At 36.8% G+C, this 21,145-nt stretch overlaps 4 protein-coding genes across 5 annotated transcripts; 2 read left to right on the forward strand and 2 right to left on the reverse strand.

The window, feature by feature from the left end:
• Positions 1 to 1,293: 1,293 nt before the first annotated feature.
• On the reverse strand, positions 1,294 to 4,870 carry LOC114761303 (asparagine--tRNA ligase, cytoplasmic 1-like). Its single transcript, XM_028950638.1, has 6 exons — positions 4,371 to 4,870; positions 2,794 to 3,384; positions 2,218 to 2,474; positions 1,996 to 2,125; positions 1,848 to 1,906; positions 1,294 to 1,738 (listed from the first exon to the last, which is right to left on the reverse strand). Exons 1-6 carry the CDS (start codon positions 4,863 to 4,865, stop codon positions 1,555 to 1,557), a joined length of 1,716 nt encoding a protein of 571 aa, XP_028806471.1. The 5' UTR covers positions 4,866 to 4,870; the 3' UTR covers positions 1,294 to 1,554.
• A 1,283-nt stretch (positions 4,871 to 6,153) lies between these two features.
• LOC114761306 (40S ribosomal protein S30-like) lies at positions 6,154 to 6,921 on the forward strand. The gene is made up of 3 exons (XM_028950642.1): positions 6,154 to 6,228; positions 6,326 to 6,463; positions 6,629 to 6,921. The coding sequence occupies exons 1-3, from the start codon at positions 6,225 to 6,227 to the stop codon at positions 6,673 to 6,675; spliced, it is 189 nt and encodes a 62-aa protein (XP_028806475.1). The 5' UTR covers positions 6,154 to 6,224; the 3' UTR covers positions 6,676 to 6,921.
• Positions 6,922 to 9,412: 2,491 nt separating this feature from the next.
• LOC114761304 (vacuolar protein sorting-associated protein 32 homolog 2) lies at positions 9,413 to 12,382 on the forward strand. Of its 2 annotated transcripts, none has more exons than XM_028950639.1 (8): positions 9,413 to 9,582; positions 9,714 to 9,820; positions 10,441 to 10,540; positions 10,839 to 10,924; positions 11,015 to 11,106; positions 11,278 to 11,392; positions 11,566 to 11,761; positions 11,970 to 12,382. In XM_028950639.1, the coding sequence occupies exons 2-7, from the start codon at positions 9,749 to 9,751 to the stop codon at positions 11,755 to 11,757; spliced, it is 657 nt and encodes a 218-aa protein (XP_028806472.1). In that variant the 5' UTR covers positions 9,413 to 9,582; positions 9,714 to 9,748; the 3' UTR covers positions 11,758 to 11,761; positions 11,970 to 12,382. The 2 variants fall into 2 exon arrangements, with proteins under 2 accessions (XP_028806472.1, XP_028806473.1); XM_028950640.1 differs by having other exon boundaries at positions 11,980 to 12,382.
• Positions 12,383 to 16,862: 4,480 nt separating this feature from the next.
• On the reverse strand, positions 16,863 to 19,636 carry LOC114761311 (meiotic nuclear division protein 1 homolog). Its single transcript, XM_028950649.1, has 10 exons — positions 19,561 to 19,636; positions 18,992 to 19,072; positions 18,765 to 18,881; positions 18,521 to 18,559; positions 18,291 to 18,398; positions 18,146 to 18,208; positions 18,000 to 18,051; positions 17,844 to 17,888; positions 17,625 to 17,704; positions 16,863 to 17,386 (listed from the first exon to the last, which is right to left on the reverse strand). The coding sequence occupies exons 1-10, from the start codon at positions 19,561 to 19,563 to the stop codon at positions 17,309 to 17,311; spliced, it is 666 nt and encodes a 221-aa protein (XP_028806482.1). The 5' UTR covers positions 19,564 to 19,636; the 3' UTR covers positions 16,863 to 17,308.
• Positions 19,637 to 21,145: the final 1,509 nt, after the last annotated feature.

The following is a 21,145-nucleotide window of genomic DNA, read 5'->3' on the forward strand; positions in this document are numbered from 1 at the left end:
GTCATTTCCTTGATTTCATGATTCTCAATCCAAAACAAAAAGGAAAAATTAAGCCGCACGCACTAAAGTTTACCTCAATTTCAAGCAAGTCCTATAATTTAATTAAAAAGTTTTTCAAGTTCATCTTTGACTCCTTCTGCTTCTAAATGATTCCACAATCCTCACACGCTCGTGGCCTTAATAAGGTACTTACGAAATTTGACACGGTGAGTAAAGCATGGCACCGGCACCACATCAATTGAGAGAGCCAAATGAGTTAAAAAACAAAAAAAAAATCAAAAAACGTTAATCACTCACTATTGAGGACTAACAGTGCTAGTAACTCGAAGGTGATGTTGAAATCGAGAGGCTCTCCTCATAAAGGCTAAAAGCCCAATTTTTCACTCGTGTTGGTTTTGTCTCTTTTTAAGGAATGAGGAAGAAATTTTGCAATTCATTGGAGCTGGCTTTCAACCTAGCCATCCACTAAACCCGATGAAAGGCAAAACTGGCGGGTGACAAGCGGCGCGTTTTCTTCATGCTCGTGGCCAAATGACCCTGAGGGATTCATGCTTTCGTGGCTGTGGTTTTTTAGAATCACACAAGAGAGCATCATCTAACGTCTTACAGCATAATCATTGGAATCATCGAAGAGGTGAGCTCGGATAATACAAGTAAATAATCCAGTCAGGTTTGTGAGTATTCTTCGCCATTATTCCGCTAAAGGATGGGAAACCAGTTTGGTTTTGATTATGCCTTGACCGGAACTCCTTGAGCACGGCTTCTAGAGCTGGTAGGAATGACCCTCTGATGCCGATCAATCCCATTTCCCAACAAGGTAACTTTGAGTGAAACCCGTTTGGCATGTTACATTGACTTTGTATATCTCCTCTTTTTCATTAGCTTGCGTCAAATGCTAAATTGGGATAGCTAAAAATTGTATGCTGGCTTGTATCATATACAATGATCAAGCATTCCTGGAATTAAATGACACAAAAGGATCCCCACCAATATCCAAGAATCCCCCCGGCGGTGGAAAAGAAACTTGCACAAAATGGCTCCAACACGCAACCTTCATCTGCTGTTCCGAAAACGCAGAATTTATAAGTTTAGAATCAACGATATAGAGATTGCTCAAAAAATGGACAGCTCATGTAGTCCAGATGGCCAGTCACATGGCACTACAGATTTCCTTGAACAGGGCGAGTGAGCGTGATCGAAGGTGCGGAATCCATGCCGTCAGGCAACTCATCTCTCTGATATGCAAGATATTAGACGGAAGATACTAATGTTTCGGCACAAAGTCGAACACTATATCGGTCAAACCAAGATGATTATGAATTTAACAATTACACATGTAATGATGTATAAAATGCACAAGAAATGGGCAATTAAGAATCAATTTTAAGAAGACAAAAATTCCTTCATAAGGATGTAGTTATACAGTTGATATAAGAAAGAGCTAACTCATGTATGACATTATGAGCTGAGTTACCTCACACCAATTTGCATATTATATTTTCAAACTAAATTTCTGCTTTCAATCCAACTACTTCTGCAACAGAAGCGAATAAATCAAAGATCTGCTCTGCCCGGGTAACGAGGGAAGGGAATGACATCTCGAATGTTATCCAAGCCTGTAGCAAAAAGAATCATCCGTTCAAAGCCAAGACCAAAGCCAGAATGCTTCACAGTCCCATACCGCCTCAGGTCAAGGTACCACTCATATGGCTCCATAGGCAGACCCATCTCCTTTATTCTGCAATACGAAAAATATCAAATAACGGAGTAAATTAACCGGGCACATACTAACAGAAAAGACAAGACAAGACAAGGTGAGGAGGTACAAACAACAATGTTTCTCCTACCTCTTCTGGATGACATCATAACGCTCTTCCCTTTGGCTTCCACCAATTAACTCTCCAACCTGAAATTATTTGTGTATTATTATCGCAACATCACAAATACCAGTAGCAGTTGCAACGAAATTCACATATGCAGAACACATTGGATTACCTTTGGTACAAGAACATCCATAGCAGCCACAGTCTTTGAGTCATCATTGAGGCGCATGTAGAATGCTTTGATTTCTTTTGGATAGTTATATACAACGACAGGCTTCTGAAACTTTACCTCTGTTAAATACCTACAGAACATCATGCCGCGAATATATCATTCACCTCAAATCAAGGAGAAACGAAAAGGTTAAAAAAAAAAAAAAACAAACTTAAAATATACCTTTCATGCTCAGATGCTAAGTCAATCCCCCATTTCACTTCGTTATCAAACTTCTTACCACTCTTTACAGCCTCCTCTAGTATTTCCACTGCTTCAGTATATGAAAGACGTACAAATGGCGTGGAAGCAACCATCTTCAGGCGGTCAATGCACCCCTTATCAAACTTATCTGCCATAAACTCCACATCTTCAAAGCAATTATCGAGTAACCACTGGCACAAAAATTTCACATAGGCCTCTGCACAGTTCATATCATCCTAATGTGCAACAGAAACACAAGAACATTAATATTATCAAGCAACAAAAAATGCAGAACTGCAATTGGATTGGGAGAAGGGGGCTGTTTAACATTGCATTAGGAAATTCACAAGTTCATAAGACCTAAAATTGAATATATGAATTGTCACTCAGCAGAGAAGCATGCTGGCAAAGTAACAAGTACAGCAACAAGAAATGTTTAGGATGAACAGATTTGGAAAAAGATAAAATACAACAATAGCAATCCATTTCATAACTTAAAACAATTGTTACTCTCATAACTAAGAAAATACAGATGCTGAATTGAAGTTCATGTACCTTCAAATCTGCAAAAGCAATTTCAGGTTCCACCATCCAAAATTCTGCCAAATGCCTTGAAGTGTGGGAATGTTCTGCACGAAAAGTTGGCCCAAAGGTATACACACTACTAAGAGCACATGCATAGGACTCAACTTGAAGTTGGCCTGAAACAGTCAAGAATGCTTGACGGGCAAAAAAATCTCGGGTATAGTCAGTCTTCCCATCCTTTTGAGGAATACCAGGTCGAAGTTTGTATCTCTCTTCCAGTTTTGAGACATTCTCCTTCGCTCTTTTGAGTTCATCCACGGAAGCACTAATTTCCTGCTTACTTGCTTTAGAAGATTTCAATTGGGAAACAACATCCCCTTTCTCCTTAACAAGAACTCTAGCAGCTTCAATATCGGCTTCTGATGGAGGAGGATTTTCTCGCAATTCCTTCTCCAGTTTCTCAGCTTCACTGAGCAAAGTTGTAACTTGAAACATTTCACCTGCACCTTCACAATCACTGGTAGTGATAATGGGCGTGTGCACATAAAGAAATCCGTGCTTTTGGAAGAAAGTATGTGTTGCATAGGCAAGAGCATTACGGATTCGAGCAACGGCAGATATCTGGAACCATAACCAATTAATAGATGCTAATAATAAGTAAAATACTGAAAAGATGAACCATTAGGGACTTATGAAATAGGCAGCATATGTTAAAATTGTTAATATTAGCAGGAAAAATGTAATAAAAGAAAGCACATGGCATTTGATAACCATCCTTCACCGTAATATACACACGTAGTACGCAATCCCCAAGTTGCAAATACAGCCAATTTTTATGATACCGGCCCAATTAGGCATGACAGCCATGGTTTCAATCCGGTTGACCCAGAAATGCATCACGCCAAAAAACTGACTGATTCGACAACAAATAATCAAAAACTAAAATTCGAGTTTTCTTTCCTAGTTTTGCCTATCTACACAAGAGATTTATGACATTTGGTTGACTCTATCCCACCCATTTCATATGAAATTGTAAGCATAAGAAAAATACTTCAACTAAGTCTTATAAGCTCAAATATTTAGATTTAGAAATCACTCTACAATGCAAGTACCAAATTAATTGGAAATATAATACACACAGAGTTAAATATTAAGATTTATATATGCATATGCATGCAGATACATACATACGTGGTTGCGTACATGTTAGGATGAGAACACTCAATAGCGAAATGCTATACCCCGATTCAATCTACGGTTGGTTTTTAAACCATTGATTATACTGCCTGAATACTTCAGTTTGCTTAGATATTAAATTAAAACTCAATATTGACGAATCGTATGTGCCTCCCAAGCTCACATCTAAACCCATCCCCCCCGCTCTCAAGAAATGTCGAAAGTCTTTCACTTTCAAGGCTCTGCATTCGCCCTAGTTGTTTAGCATGATCAAAGATGGTGCGGTTTAGACAAATCAATGTGTGTGTGTGAGGGATCCCTAGAGACATAATGATTTGGTTTTAAATATTACAAAGCATTTTACGCCAGAATCAATGTCTAGGCATGTGCATATCCAAGCATGTGATAAAAATGTTTGCAATAACAATTACCGTGTTAGTTCTAGAACGAAGGTGAACAAAATCTCGCAAAAACTCAAGGGTAAGCCTCATTTTGGGTAATGGGTACTTCGCAGGATCCACAGGACCAACATGGACAACCTTCTCAGCCCGTAGTTCCACCTTCTGCTTTGCACCAGCAGGAGGCAGCTTGAGTTCGCCATCAACCACAACGCAGGTGCCAGTAGGCACAAGCTGGCCGAGGTCCCCCAAAGAAGCCTCCACTATCACCTGCAGGTTCCCGGGGCACGATCCGTCATTAAGTTCCAAGAACGCGAAAGCGTCCTTGTCGGCTTTCCTTCCCGTCTTAACCCAACCGCCAACCCTCGCCTTCTGGCCCGAGAGACCCGACCCGCCGTCCGGTCGGGAAATGATGGATCTAATCAGGACGCGATCCGAGAATTCAGCTTTCGAAACATGAGATGATAAGGTGTCGTTGAGAGTGGTCGCCGCCAACTGGTCCGTGGGTGGCGCAGAAAGGTCTGCCATTGGTGCTGTCTTGGAAGTCACGGTGCTGTTCAGCAATGGGGTCGATGGATTGGACTCAAATCGTTAGGCACAGTGGACCAGATATTTTATTCCTTAAACCCTAACAGAACGGAAGCCTTTTATGAAGGAACCGGGTTGCGCCTTTTTGCCTCAAATAATCCGATTAGCATATATGTTTCCCTCACGAGTCACACGTCCCAGACCAGCCGCCAGCTTCATTTTCTTGCCGAGCACACAAAGCTTTGTTTTTGTCTTTCTGACTAACATTCTTGCTCCATTCGAAGTTTATGAGAAAATGGTGGAAAAATTACTTCCAATATCATTATCTTTCATAAATTTTTTTAGAAGTTTTTAAAACTTCCGCTCTCTAATCTTTATTATAAAGCATTTTTAACCAATATATCATAATGGTCAAATTATTAGCTTTATTTTAAAATAAAATAAAGCAATTAATATAATTTTTTATCTCTCAAGTTTGTTCTCATTTTGGTTTTAGTCCCTCAAGTTTCAAAATATAGACAAAACAATCTAAGTTTTTATTAAGTTATAAGGACCAGCGTTTTAAAAAAAAAAAAAAAACTTGAAGACTAAACCTATGATTTGAAATCTGAAATGACAAAACTAAAATAAGAACAGACTCGAGAGACCAAAAATCGTATTAAGTCTAAAATAAATTTCTATTTAATTCAGATTTTTAAACTTACATTATATTATCTCTCATAATTAACGATTTTGCTTCCCGGAATGGAACAAAATTTCGATTTTAATAATAAAATAGTAATAGTTAGAAACTAAATCGAGGGGAAAAAAAGGTTGGTCCTAGACATCTGTATGGCAATTTGAGGTTCTTAAAGATCTTTAATTCACTTGTTTTGCCAATGAAATTTTTTTTTGGGTGTAAACTTAGAGTATCTCAAGTAACTTTAGATTTGAAATTAATTTCTATTGGTTCAGAAGCATTAATGTTAAAACTCTTCTAACAAGTGTCCTTACCAAAAGCTAAAGATTTTTTTTTTGACTAAAACATAGATATCTTATATTGGAGGTAATTTTATTTAAGATACTGTCAGGTACTAAATGTGGGTAAGTTTTTTTAGTTGCAATTCAAATCTTAACTCACGTGAAGGACTAGTTTCTTTGCTAAACCAGTTGGTGATGATGCAAAAAAAAAAAATCCAAAATATTACAAGCAACCATGAGAAAAGCCCAATGCTTTACAATCCCATAGTGAGAAAGCCCAATGTTTAAATTCTTTATGTTTTAGCCCTAACCCTAACTAAACGTCCCTGTTGGTCGCCTGTTCCCGCGTCCGCAGCTCAAGCACGCCGCGTCCCTGTGCTGTGAACTCAGTAATCCATCATGGGTGAGTTACTATCCGTCTTGTGATTACCTTCAGACTGAGGCTCTGTTCTCTCCTCCTTCTTCTAGCTTGCTAATTGCATTGATTTGTTCAATCGTAGGTAAGGTGCACGGATCTTTGGCTCGCGCCGGCAAAGTTCGAGGCCAAACGCCAAAAGTAGCCAAACAAGACAAAAAGAAGAAGCCCAGGGGTCGTGCGTACAAGCGAATGCAGTATAACAGACGTTTTGTCACTGCCGGTATGTTCAAAACTTGGGCTTGTTTTTAAGGCTCCGAGATTCAAAACTTGCATGCCTTGGTTAATGCGCTGTTTTTCCTTTTGGTATTGAAATTAGTAGAAGAATAGGTCTTAGTCTTTTTTAGTTGTTGGTTCCCAATATGGTCTTTGTATTTTGCAATTGCAGTGGTCGGCTTCGGGAAAAAGCGAGGACCAAACTCTTCGGAGAAGTAATCAAAGGCTTGAAGGATGACTTCATTTTCTTTTAAAGCTTGTTATTAGCTTAGATTATGTATTAAACGATAAATTTGAATCTCTTGTCCGGTTCGATGATCCATTTTTTGAGAGTTAATTTATACCTGCTGTGAAATTGACTAGTGGCTTTTGCTTATGTTTGCTCATTTAATTAAATACCGGCTCATAATGTTGGTTAACTGATAGTACTGTTAAATTATGGTGCATTTGCACTGATCACCTGCATGACTAACTTCGCGTAAAATAATTCCTTGATTTTGCTTGATGTCAGTTAATATGTTGCTTTATTGACTGAAATACACATCAGCAAGAGTTCTGCAAGAACTTGCTGAGATATGGTGGATTGTCTAGTTTTGAATTGACGATATTAGTGAGAATATCCATCCATACATATCTGTACTTGGCTCGTTGATTTTGCATTCTAATAACATGTTGTGGGTAGGTCGTAGAGCTGACAAGCTATATGTGCAGCCAACATGGCATCATGCAATTCTTTTATTCTCTGCAATTTGAGAATTGAGAACTATCTCTGGTTTTGCACATTTTAGTTGGTGTTATGATCACTGAACCGAATGGAAGTCATGTATAAAGTACAATTTCGAAGCTGCCTAACACAAACAATGGATGTAGAACTCAATCTGTGAGACACTATTTTTTGATAAGCACAGGTCACTGTTCCCAACTCCCGTGGATGTCAGGCACACTTTTATTAGTGAAACTTTGGCCACCGGTGAACGATCTCATAAGCATCTTTAGAAGTTCCCAATATCATAACGCTTTTGATATACTTTTGATCTGAAATATAAGATGTACTATCTCGGTCTTAATATAAGATTTGTTTGACTTTTTTTGGTCCTAAATATGAGATCTCAATCCACTTTGTCTTTCGTATTTATTTATTTTTTTTAAGATAATCTTTCTAACAATAATAATTTTAGCTAATACATTTGATTAGTAAAGATATTTTAGGAAAGATAACACTTAACTTTTTTTTTAATCTCTTCAAATTAGTTAATTAGCTTTATAAATATAACTGGAGATAGTAATCTGTAGTCCAGAATTAGACGTGGTACTTGTTTTACCCAGTCGCACAGTAAAAATGTCTTTCCATTCCGTAGTTTAGAGTTATTACTTGGTAATCAACATATAAAAGCATTTTTTTTTCAACAAATATTACTAGAACTGCTTAATCCAAACTTTTGGAACTAGAACAGTCTCGAGAAGAACATGCAGTGAAGAGGTGATAATATGTTTATATCACAGCTGCGAACAAGCGCGCACCCTTAGCACTTTTTTTTCTCTTTATTTTTGGATACAGCACACCCTTGGCACTCTTAACAACGCGCGCGTCAGTACATGTGTTTTTATTCAGATGGGAAGGAGCGAGGCTTTCTTAATTTTTTGAGAGAACCCATGAAAATCATCCAATGAGTTTAAATGTTATTTTGTCCAAAAATTTTTAAGAAAATTAATATTACCATATAATATAAAATGCATGAGAGCCATATCAAAATACGTCATTGAGTTTCAGCGATAATTTTTAATTTCTTCATTTTTGTAGATCATTAAAAAAAATTAAATTATTATCTATGTCATGAAAAATATATATAGTTGCTCTATGTAAAAATTCCCATTTGACAAATTAATTAGAAAGTAAGACCTATAATAATTGTAAAGGTGTAAAGTTGAAGGCCTCGTGAGTAAGATATGAAAAAAAAAACCCATTGCCATGATGGATTTTAATTACACATAACCAATTATTACTTGCATACAACAAATTGAGCATGATAGCTACTTGCATATAGATTATTATATAATATAAATATAAATACTAACTACATATGACGGATCTTCACTTGTATATGACTAATTACACATGACAATGTTCACTAGCATATGCTGCATGTTCACTTGTATATAATGAATGCTTACTTGCATATAGGTTTATTATATAATACCAATGTTAATTTCATGATAAATACTTACTTGATTATAACATATCCTTACTTGTATGTAAGTTTTTATTGCATGTTATTGCGTAGTACACCATATGATGATTGCATACGATTGATACTCATTTGCCCATTTGCATGTTACTACTTGCATATACAATTAGCATATGCAGTAACCCAAGTTATATGCAAGTAGGCATTACAATATACTACTTCTGGTCTTAAATATAAGAACTAGTTGACTAATTTGAACAAATTAAAAAAATAAGTTGTTAGTTATCTGTAATAAATATGTGTTATCTTTCCTAAAATATCATTACTAATCAAGTTTATTGGTTAAAACTATTATTATTAAAAGGATTGTCTTGGAAAAAAAATAGATAAATATGAAAGACAAAGTGAATTAAAATTTTATATTTAAGATCAAAATAAAAGTCAAATGAGTTCTTAAGAATTTATGATAGTATAATGGAGAATCCTTTTAATACACAATTAGTATTGGTCATAGCAATGTTGACTTTTTCCCTAGTTGGTTTCTATAATAATGCTTACTCTGTCCCGCAGCTTTGAGAAACCTTCTTGAGCGATTTTTTTTTGTTCTGGCCATTAAAAGAAATTAGATTGGTTTTCATAAAATTATCTTCCTCGTCAGTCCAAAAAACTGATATTATATTCATTATAAAAAAAAAAAAAAAACGCAAAACGCGCAACGCGGTGGGGCAAGTTCTCGTCGTCGACGTCAGGAAGAGGCAAAGCAGCTTCCTGTTTTAATCTCCACGCCCCTACGCAAAATATAGGAAACTTAACCAGACATCCCAACCACTGGTCACTCCTCCTTTCCCTTTCATCCCAGATCCCTTCCCCTCTTTGTCAAGCCCTAATCGCTGTATTGTATTCTCTCCGAGTCTCTCTGCACAACCTGATTCTCGAGCAGGTTCGTTCGCTTTTACGTTTTGCGATTTCATAAGTTCGATTTCGATATAATTTCTGCGATTCTCTGTACCATCCATTTAACAATTAATCTCTTCATTTATCTCATCGATTTCGTGATTCTTTGTGCTGCAGAAGGGTATAGGGGTTTATTTATCTCATAATCAACCATGTTTACCCGAATTTTTGGTAAACCTAAACAGGAAGCCAATGCTCTGACCACTTTGGATAAGTTAAATGAGGTTAGTAGGATTTGATTGTTGATAAAAACCTGCCTGTGGATTTTTCCGTGGTATAAAAATCATCATTATCATTTTTTTCGTCGGCGATTATTATTTTCGGTTCAGTGTGTTTATTTGATCATCATGTTCATTTATGTTGGAATTCGCGTTATTCTCAATGTAATTCAACCCGTAATTGTATTTCCCACTATGTTACCTTCTGTGTTGACATTCTGAAGGCCTCAAACAAACGATTCGTTTTTCCAAGGGAAACTCCTATGTAAAAGTACGCTATATTATGAATCTCATCACATCCCAGCCAAACCTTTTAAGTTTGTTCTTACTTGAGATTAGTCGTTCAAGATTTCAGATAGTACTTTTTCTTTGTTTAGAATATGGCTGGGAGAGCAGGAAATCCCATTTTTGTCTGTTTTGTGTTGGTAGTGCTCTATTAGTCTTGTAGACGTTTCATGATCATAGCCGGAGTGATAATATAATTATTTTTGAATTCATTTTTAGAATATTCTTGTGTTTTATCTGATTCTCAGCCACGGTAGCTGGCTGTTAGTGGTGCATGGTATGCAGAGTAATTTGAGAATATGTTCAAAATTGTTTTTCTTCTTGGAATCGTACATTTGTAGACACTTGAAATGCTGGAGAAAAAGGAGAAAGTACTTATTAAAAAGGCTGCGGCAGAGGTTGAAAAGGCTAAAGAATTTACAAGGGCAAAAAATAAAAGAGGTATTTTGCAAAACTCACGGATCTTTGTGATGGTGTAGATTGTAGAACTGTCTTCTTATCCTGGATCAGTGTATCTCTGAAATAAATAATTTTTTTACCCTTTCATATACAATGTGTTATTCTGAGGAAACAACACATTATGTGGTCGTCAAAAGTTCATTTTACATTTTTTATAGGGTGTGTCAGTGTATGTATATGCTTGACAAGTGGATACCTAATCTCTAGGGGATAATTGTTATTAGATTTGGGTACTGAGTCAAAGCTTGTAACTTTGCTTTTGAATTTCTACTTCATGCAGCGGCCATACAATGTTTGAAGAGAAAGAGGTTATATGAACAGCAAGTAGAGCAGCTCGGGAATTTCCAGTTGCGTATTCATGACCAGGTGTGAATACAACTTTTTATTTATGGACAATTCAGACAATGCTTGAGTTTACTGAACTTCTTTTGCATCTTCTGATGATTTGTGGTATAGATGATAATGTTGGAAGGTGCTAAGGCCACCACAGAAACAGTGGATGCTTTGAGAACTGGAGCTTCTGCTATGAAGGCTATGCAAAAGGCAACGTATGTGGCGTATTGAATTTGTTTTAGTGATGTTCATATCTTTTTTCACTTTTAAATTATAGGAAGTTTTGTTTTTCTCTTCATATCACTTGTACTATTTTCATATTCTGGCTTATCTTTATTAATGGAATGCTGATTGTGAATTGTTTATCTTGCTATGTTATTTCACAGGAATATTGATGACGTTGACAAGACCATGGATGAGATTAATGAACAAACTGAGAACATGAAACAGATTCAAGAAGCATTATCAACCCCAATCGGTGCAGCTGCAGATTTTGATGAGGTCCTCTTCTAATCATTTCAACTTTATTTGTATTTGGACAAGACATAGATATGATTCTTTTAGGTGAACTTTTTTGAAGGGGTTGGCAAAAATCCCTAAAAGCAAAGAAAACAGATCTACACTGTTGTTTGAAATATACCTGCGGAGCACTCTCATTTTCTTTGTCTCTTCAGGATGAATTGGAAGCAGAACTTGAAGAATTGGAGGGTGCTGAGTTGGAAGAACAGCTTCTTCAACCTGCGACTACAGCTCCTGCAGCTCCAGTGCAGGTCCCAGCTGGGAGGCAACCTGCTCGCCCTGCTCCTCAGAAGCGCACTGCTGAGGAAGATGAATTGGCTGCTTTGCAAGCTGAGATGGCGCTTTAAGCAGGTCCTTATTTTTAGCAGTAATGCCATCTAATCCCGTTATTTATGCATTTATTTCAGTTAATTAATGTTGCAATTGGATGGCTTGTGTATGCAATTATGCATCATTTTGTATTGCAATTTGAAATCTATTCCTTAGATTGCTTTCACGAGGAAAATGTGGGAAGCTTATTTTAGTTGGTTGCTCTCATTGTAATTGAGCTTTCTGCCAGAATTTTGCAGGCGCTGTGCTTATCACGTGTGGCTTTCATAAAGAATTCTAGCCACTGTTATGGAGAATTCTGCTTTTCTCAGTCTCCTTTATCTATGCGATATATTGAACAAACCAGCAGGTGTATATAACGGTGTCAAAAGTTGAACAGAAAAGTCCATCGACCCTTGCATCCAATCTCCGAAGCGAGTTGTTTTTTTTTTATGTTGTGTGATTTGTCTATTGGTTACATTTAAACTGCTCCCCCCCCCCCAAAAAAAAAATCTAGTCCTTGATGGAATGCATTTACTTAATCATACATTTTGGTGTGTATCCTGGATGGAATTAATATTAGTCTTGGCCCCAGTCCGCTTATATCCTTGAACCTGTCTTCAATGAATAAAAGAAATGATTAGTGAGCGACTTTGTTTGCTCTGGTGAATGGGAGTATAGAAGCACATTTCCGGCAGATAAAAGTACATTGCTTCTTGAAAGTATTTGCTAATCGCTTCATAGAGATCATGATTGGCAGTTTATTTTCCCTAATGGTTGTCATAAGATTTTTATTCTCCCATTGGATATTTGGCAATTCTCTAGGTTGTTTCCCCAAAATGACAGTTTCTACCTTGGTTTAATGCCTTTTCAGGGCCTTGCCTTATCCGGATAATCCAGACCCAATGCCGTGCTTTTCTTATCAAGTTAATTAAAAAGGACAAAAAAAAGAGAAATTCTCAAATACATAAAGATGCAATAAATTTTTATCGTATTCTACATTAACTTAGGCGGAACATCAACTTCGTGGAGCTTGGAGAGGGATGAAAAGCACTTGGAAGGTAGGTATGGGTCATGTTTATACAGAAGGTGGTGGTGTAGATTGGTTGGAGGCACACAGCTTGAACAGAAGCATTGGATGGGATTAGATTTTTTATGGTAAAATATTATATTGGTTTTCAAAAGGAAAATATAACAACCCATACTGAGACGAATTGCTAAAAAAAGTAAAAATAAAGATCTTTTTAAAAATCTTGGGGTAGTGGATCCAAGCTTATCTTTTACAAGCATGGGCGAGAGCCCCATAGGAGTTTCATCAAGAGGACGACAGCCCGAAGGCATGTAAATAGCGCAGTTGGCCAAGTAGTCTGCTCCCTGGTTTTCTCTCCGTAGCATGATTTGGGCAAATATCCCTCCCCCTTATTATATTAATCTAGTTCTAATTTATAAATATGAGCTATGAGTCATTGAAAGGAGGCTGAGTCATCGTGAACAAAAATCTTGGGTCCTGGTGATGAGTGATGACGAAGTTAGCATGTGTCCTGGAGATGAAAAAGCTGCAGTGGGAACGGATAGTCATGTGCTTGTCCAACTCCAAGAGAATCACCCATCACCCTTCAAGGACGTTGAATTAGTCCTAGTGTGATACTGTCGGGTTTTTGTTTTTGAGAAAGAGGCCAAGATATGAGCGGATTGTCTCCATGGATCATTGTTTTTCAAAAGAAGACCCGCATTTCCGATGGCTCTTTTATCTCAAAGCCTCTCAATTTAGGCTTATTACGAAATGGGATGTGGAATATTGAATAGTTAACAAAACTTAGTTGTTGCTTGTAACTTGGTTGTAGTGTTGTACCCTAAATAAGCCTATCTAAAGGTTCAAGGGTTAGGTAACAAGAAGCAAGGAGATTAAATCCTCATCTAGAGTGAAAGGTTAACTCACGTGTCTCTAATATGTATCCTTAAAGATTTATGACTTCTTCTTGCAATGCCATTGATGACTTACTATCATCTCATGAGGAATTCATATTTTAGTTCATTTTGGGTCAATGACAGAATGTCTTTACTTGCATGTCTTCGGTGTGCCGTTTTACTCAAAACTTCAACTTACAGAGCTGGACCTCAAAATCCATCTATATGAACTCAGATTGCCGTGAAATGATTTAAACATTTGAATCTCAGAAATCAGGTGTGCGTTTTGTCTGGAAACAGCGCTTTTGGCATTGAACGGACACCCTCAGAGTTATTTTACAGTAAGGAGGTGTTTGGACACCATGAAAGAAGTATTTTTTCTCAAATCAAGATAAATACCTCCACCGTAAAAGTACTTTTAAAATTATGGTTTTTGATTCATCCGAACACCCTTGAGAAGAAAACCGTTGTTTTCACTTCGAAATGTAAATTGCGAGCTGTTTGCGCGAATGATCCTTTGAAAAGAAGGGGAAAAAGGGCAAAGGCGTGGCTGCTTAAATCAATTTTCAGTTACTTTTTATTTATATTGCGAGGTTTGTTTACGTCATCAACTCCGGAATACTGATCACCACGTTGCAGAAATGTCATTTCTTCTTTGCCCCAGAAAGAGTACTCACACTTCAAGCAAATTCGACAGAGAGGAGGAGGAACGCAGGAAATCAAAGAATTTCATTGAAAGATCACAGCTTCAGCATATGAACAGGAAACAGAACCAAAAATAGAACACAATCAATCAATATACAAAGTTCGCAAATTCAGGCTGCCTTTATATCCAAAGGCTTAATGAATGATGTAAGTAAGAAGCAGAGCCACTAGCATGAGCACGTAGGCGATCCCTTGATCAATTGCCATCCCTGTCAGGCAAACACCATTTAAAACGAACCTTATCAGACCATTAAAACAGCCCCAGGAAAGAATCGAAGACACAGAAGAAATTAATGATGGAAGCAGCTTAAAAAAAAAAAAAACCAAAAAATGAAGAAAGGTGATGAGAGGCATCAAAAAAAAGTACCATCACTGGTAGGAGGTGGTGCGGGAGCAGGGCTCTGAGCATTGATGGTCGGCACTGCAAAAAGCAAGGCAAGAGCGAAAATGGCCATCAAGAAATATTGAAGTCTAAGCGCAAGAACCTCCATTGCTATTTGCTATCAAGTTCTCAACCTCTGTTTTCTTCTGCGTTTGAGAGGATTCGAGGGCAAGAATGGGATGTGATGGGAGAATATATAAGCAAGTTGCTTGCAAGAGGAAGAGGAGGAGGGCGAAGCTTTTTATGCATCGAGACAAGAATCTTGGGACGAAGCAGACACTCTGGCTGGCAACTAAGAAAAGGGAGAAACAAGAAAGAGAGGAGCAACATGCAGGAATCAAGATGTAGGACCCAACAAGAAAGGTTGACGGATGACAGGTGTAGAGATGAGATTGTGCCCATGTTACACAGTCCAGGCAATTTCGAGCTGTGCTACAGAAGGCGGCCGGGCCACAGATATTGACAATAGAGATTGATTCGGTTCAACATTTCAAATTTGAATATTTAATATAATATTTAGACAACTGATTCGGTTGAACCCCGAAATCTTAAATCTTTTCCCTCTCCTCAAATTTCGAGACATGATTGAGCCGTTACCTTGGACGGCGACCGTTGGCTTGGACCGCATCCCTAGGGGCCACAGATACAACTCATCCACGACACACAGCCCAGCGGACCGGAACAGAAAGGGAGTGAAGCCGAATTCGATTGTGTTTAATTAACTTTTTGCACATATGGAGAAATAAAAATTTAATATATTGATTATAGTTGAAAGGACTTTCATTTCCTAAACACCAAATTTTAAGTTCGAGGTTGAATTTGTGTAAATACAGAAAATGTGTTAAAAAAATTATTTCCCAGCCAAGTTTACCAATATTTGAATCTAACATAATTAAATAGTCATATCAAAAAAAATTTCACAGTGCTAATGGGCCCGTTTGGTTGCAGCCCAAACAGCCCACCCGGCATGCAATGCTATGGAATATTGATTACAATGACATCATTTACTATGTGTCTTTTTTTAAATTAAAGAAGTGTAGTAGGATATATTTTTAATATTTGATTAAATAAAAATTACTAGAAAAAATCATATTACCCTAAAAATTAATAGTCTAGGTTCTTTATTTTGCTACTTTTTGTTCTTGTCTCGCTGGTTCCTTGTTCTTTAAAATCATACCTCGGTTTATATTAAAAAGAAGGCAACGATGTATAATATAATCACATATATGGTGACGAACTTGTTAAGTTGGCATGATTTGCCGAACAATGCGCCTCTTTCAGAATTGTTTTTGGGCGCCAAAGCAAGAAGAATGACAAAGTCATATGGACAAAATATGGAAGAAACAATTAGATGCGACAAAGTTTTGGTTGCCTGCACGTTCACCAACAGTCATGTGACCAAGTCAGAAAACCAATTCACAAGCAACGAAAATGTTCAATAATTATTTCTCTTCCCTTTGTTGTCATTGTCATGGGACAAGTTTAGTTTATAAGATTTGTGTCCAAAATGTTAATTTTTTTCTAAATATCTGTTGTCTTTTATGTTCATGACTGATTAAACAAATCATATCTAATTAATAAACTTTGTTACAGATAACTATAAAATTTTAATAACATTATATATAGTTTGACTGAATTTCTCGATATAAGTTCATAGATCCTCACAAGTTATAACAAGATCTGGGAGATAAGCTGCTCAACAAACAACCTAGTCACATGACGGCAGCTGAGATGTAACTAAAGATGAAGGCACATTAAAACTGAGGCAGAAGATAAATTTTGACTAATTAGCTAGTTAATATGGTATTATGGCAGAAATCTACCAATAAGAACAAAGTTCAGCTCTCCAACCTCGTAAAAACACTTTTGCAATCTGATGAGAGTGTTTAGAAACTCCCAGAAGTACTTTAAAAAAGTACTTTTACTCGAGATAAAATAAAATTCTTTTCATATACTCATTTTGTTTTTCATTCAATCACCTCCGCACATTAGTCGCTCCAAGGGTATGAGGATATGTTAGCAGAACAGTATTGTTCTGTCATCTTTCAGAGAAAATTATGCTCAACTGAACTTGTTATGCCTTCATAGTCCACAGAAATGGATGCCTGTGGTGGTTAACTCGTTATCATGACCAGAGGATCGAACGAATAAAGAACTCGGGCCACTAAGGATATTAAAACTCTACTCAAAATTGTAATCATGACCAGAGCGTGAACACAATTCACACAAACAAATACCCGCATCCTCCAAACAGGATGGTCATAAACCTCATGAAAGTGGCGGCCGCGGTTAAAGGGAACAAAAACAAGACAGTAAATACTATTAGGTAAGCACAATAAACACTTCAATTAAATCCTAAATCCTATATATTCTTAAAACCTCTTGATATATTTTCGCTTAAAGAAACTCTTGCTTCTTCTTTTGAACTGATTACGCTATCCTTGAGACTTTGATGAAGTTAGGGATGTGGGGAAGAGAAAATAGCATGCCACTGTTTTTTGTTTGAAGATCCCATAGGAAATCATGATAATCAGCTTTACTTTATGAAGATCGGTAACTTAGAGACACGAGCAATAAGTGGCCTTCATCTTGGTTCAAAGTTCCAAATCACCAACAGCCCTGAGGGGAAGGGGTGCTAGCTCCAAATAGTCAAAATCATCTGTTATCCCAATCTGCATTAAGATTAAGGTGCAAGAGTTAAGGAGACATAAGAAGAAGAAACGTGGATAAACAACCCAACTCTCCTCAAGGAAGGCTGTGTCCTAGCTACGTTGTGCATCAGGATAGTGATCTCAATCTCATTCAAGTGACTATGAAAGGCAAAAGAAATCCATTGCATAGGGTCAAAGATAACAACTTAACAGAGGGTTTAAGCATCGAGCTTTACATAAAGAGGCATAAAAACCTGACCTCCTTATACACGTTTTCAAGCTGCTCCTTGGCCTGGGGGAAGTTGTTTGAGCACCATTGCTTCAGGGTGAAAGTGTTGTCTGCACACATTTTTTAGCCACTATGATTTGGAGGTTCTACTCAGCACAATGTAATGTGACATTTCGAAAATCCAGACATCCTCCCCTAGTAAACCCAATTCATTGGAAAAAGGGGAAAAAGGAAAACATTAAGCAGAACCTGTCCATCTGTTGGCTGCTACATGGGCAACTTCAATTGCTTCCTCTGCAGATATTGACATCAAATCATCAGTGATCCGACATGAAAACCATCACAAGTTATAAGGATTAACTTCTAAATTTTTCCAATTAAGGCGCCAAATGAACAATTCTTAACTCATTGCTTCAACGGCAGCTGGATCATTGTCTGCATACTTTCCCAACTCTTCCTGAAACCATAAAATATTAATTGATTGCGGTCATGGAATTCATTAAATTATGATCATACTTAATGCAGTGTGAACAAATAAACTGCAAATCAACCTTCAACTCATTATGCTTCAGCTCAATGGCTTTTAGATCCGCTAAGGCCTCCTCTCGTTCGTCCTGGAGGAGATACAATCGATACTCTTGGAGTAGAGCAAAATGCAAATGATACACTAGTAAGGAATGATGAATCATAACTCACAGATTCCTCTCGTCCTTTCTTTAGCACCTCACATTGATCAGCAAGTTCAACATACCGCTTCTTGTTGCTTTTGAGTTCAGATTCAAGTTTGTGGTAAACATTCCTAAGCTATACAAAATTGTGTTAATGCCGTAATCAAGCTACAGCCAAATAATCTGGAGAGCAGTGACCAAGTTATCAACCAAAAATGGTAAAACAGCAGAATGTCACTTTGTCCTCAAGGGTTTCACCTGATTTCCTGCACAGCTTGGAAGACTCCAAAAGTATACCTGACAGCCAAAATACGAGATCAGTCATGTCAAGGTTATCTCTGAGAATAATTTGTCCGAATGTCAAAGACAGCTTAAAATTTCCGTTTCTCAAGTCTTGTGGGTGGGACAAGCATCTGATGGCCCTAACTATAAAACAAAGGAGGGGGTGGGCGCGAAAATGAAAACTATTTTATTCAGTCTCTATTTGTAGATGTTAACTTACAGAAGTTCCTATCTTATCTTTTGAAACAAGGTCATCGTCCACTAAACTTTGGATGACATCCTTCACGGACTGAGTGATGACACCTTTCTTGGGACCTAACTTCTCAAGCTCCTTAAGCTAAAAAGAACCCATATATAATTAGTCAGTTGATGATAACAAAAAAAACAAATTAATGCAGTAGTGAATGAAATGAGGCTAGCAACTAGAAAGTTACACGAGAACCTAACCAGGAAGAAGTCTTGTGACTCGTAAAAGACTTGGAGCATTCTCTCACGCTTCTCTTCCAATGAAAGACCTCTTTTCTTCGACTGCACCGTAAGCAAAAACGCACCAATCCATCGCAAGACAAACAAATTGACAAAAACAATCTATCAGTCATTAGGAAAACCACCAAGACCTTGCCAGAAGAACGCGTCATTTTCTCATACATGGAGAGAGCCACGATTAAAATCGTAAAACAATCTATTGAACATGCAGGAAAACAATTAGGTATTCCATATAGCAATTTTTCTTTTGGTGGTTAATTCGGGACATTTGCCAACTCCCATTATATTCAATGACGAAAACGAAGAGGAACAAAATAAGAAAAGGGCGCTCAAGATTCAACTCTAGAACCAACCAACTTCCCAGTGACTTCAGATATGTGATATCAAATCCTACTAAACAAAGGAGCTACTAGTGAACGATAAGATCAGTCACGGAGGCGAAAAATGCTACAAATAGGGATAATTGAAGACTAGGTTATCCAATAACGAAATAACAAATGAAATCCCGATTTAGAGAGAGATGAAGTCACCATTGCGACTGTTCGGCGAGCAGCAAACCAACAATCGGCAGTGAAGGTGGAACGTTAAGAGTCAGGAATAAGAGGAAATTCCGGAACCGCGGGCTTTTCGTTGCGGCAGCCAATTTCTCTTTGGCGGGAAAATGAGGCTTGCTCAATACAACACTGTAATTATTAAATACTCCTTTTAATTGAAAATGTATTTTTTATTAAATCAAAGTAAATAATTTTTTATTACTAAAAAATTGAACTTGATTTTATACTTAAATGATCATAGCTTCCTTCTACTAAAATCAATGTCTGTTGGTGATCTTTATTGAAAACAAATATATCAAGAATATAAATTTAAATAAATAAGTTTTTCCCAAGATAAATGAGGTAGGTGCAGTAACTAAATATAAAAATTTTATATTGATATTATCGGCGAGTCATAAGTGGGAATTTGAATCAGAGGCATGGGCTATGTTTAAAAAAGTGATGTTAGGATTGAGAATAAATTTATTCTTTTTGGTAATTTTTTTTAATGGAGACAAAATAATATTAAGTAAAAAGTAAAAGTTCATTTCACCCAAAAAAAAAGGTTCAAAGTATAATAATAGAACAAGAATAGAAATTATAGTTGGAAATAGCCATAAAAGAAGATGAACTACTCCTCCGGTCCTAATTATAAGACCCAATTGACTTATTTGAGGAGATTAAGGAAGTAAGTTAAGTTGGTTATTTATAATAAATAAGTGTTGTCATTCCTAAAATATCCTTGCTAATTAAGTATATTGGCTAAAACTATCATTATTAGAAGGATTATGTTGGAAAAAAATGCATAAATATAAGAGACAAAATGGATTGGGTCTTATAATTAAAACCAAATAAAAAGTCAAATTGGGTCTTATAATAAGGATCGGAGGAGTAATATGGAAACATAAGGAAAAAAGAAAGCAAATAAAAAATATCATAAGAATATCTTCCAAAACATGAGGCTTCTCTGTGCTGATTAAGCTTCGAAGTTTTTCCCACCAAGACTAGATGTGAAACTGAAATTGGATATTCAAGCAAGAACAATAGCTTTTGACACAATAAAATGCCGGTCTCAAATATGATGGAATGAAAAGTTTAGACTCCGAGGTTTTCCTCATATGTCATATGATAAGAAAAAGAAAAAGTACTCATTTGATTTTTGTTAAAATAATTAATTTAAACTAATTTCATTAAGTTATATAAAGTTATTAAGCATAATAGGGAAAGAAAAAAGTACTCGTTTGAGGCTCACCGATATAAAGGATGAACCGTGAAATGAAAGAGGAAAAAAGAATCAGGAAAATAGTTTATAAAGTCTTGAGTAAAAAAATAATTATTAAAAAATCTCAATAACAAGAGAACAGTATGCCATAAGCTTCAGAATATGAGGCTCTTCCGTACTGATTAAGCTTCTAAGTTTTCCTCACCAAGGCTAGATGGAAAAAACTGATGTTGACTATTCAAGCGAAAGCAAATAGCCTTTGACTCAATAAAGTGCTCATCTCAAACATAATAAAATAAAAGGTTTAGACTCTGAGGTTTTTCTAATATGTCATAATAAGGAAATGAAAAGGCAATTGTT

The sequence above is a fragment of the Neltuma alba genome, unplaced genomic scaffold, assembly GCF_004799145.2.
Source record: "Neltuma alba isolate B1F8T4 unplaced genomic scaffold, ASM479914v2 tig00011116_pilon, whole genome shotgun sequence".
NCBI lineage: Eukaryota > Viridiplantae > Streptophyta > Magnoliopsida > Fabales > Fabaceae > Neltuma > Neltuma alba.